The sequence below is a fragment of the Hypomesus transpacificus genome, chromosome 19 (assembly GCF_021917145.1).
Source record: "Hypomesus transpacificus isolate Combined female chromosome 19, fHypTra1, whole genome shotgun sequence".
Taxonomy (NCBI): domain Eukaryota; kingdom Metazoa; phylum Chordata; class Actinopteri; order Osmeriformes; family Osmeridae; genus Hypomesus; species Hypomesus transpacificus.
In genome coordinates this window covers 4,909,817-4,910,126 of record NC_061078.1, presented here as the reverse complement: position 1 = coordinate 4,910,126, position 310 = coordinate 4,909,817, and the positions used below count along the sequence as shown (strand labels likewise).

Here is a 310-nt window from a genome sequence, read left to right as displayed (position 1 = left end):
ATGAGAGAATGCTACCAGGTCTGGCTGTGCTGCTGCTCATCTGCCTCCACGTGCGTGCGCAGGGGAAGCCGTGGTCACAGGTAGGACACACTGACTCTTCCTACCCCCTCCTAGCTCCTAGATCCTAGCCCCTGGCTCCTAGCCCCTGGCTCCTAGATCGTAGCTCTAACACCTGGTCCCAAATAGACTTTGGAGAAGGACGGATATTATCGTTGAAATTTGCATGGTGGAGATGTCGTCTGTGTGCTGGCTGTGGTTTAAACTGAATTGTGGGATTGTAGTCATATACTTGCATGCTACACTAACGAGT

At 51.9% G+C, this 310-nt stretch overlaps 1 protein-coding gene across 1 annotated transcript in view; it reads left to right on the top strand.

Moving 5' to 3' along the window:
- The window catches only part of LOC124482007 (leucine-rich repeat-containing protein 49-like), a 13,258-nt gene continuing 12,948 nt past the window's right edge, over window positions 1-310 (top strand). Inside the window, exon 1 of the mRNA XM_047042329.1 lies at window positions 1-80. Coding sequence (XP_046898285.1) covers window positions 1-80 — 80 coding nt within the window. The remainder of the gene's footprint in view (window positions 81-310) is intronic.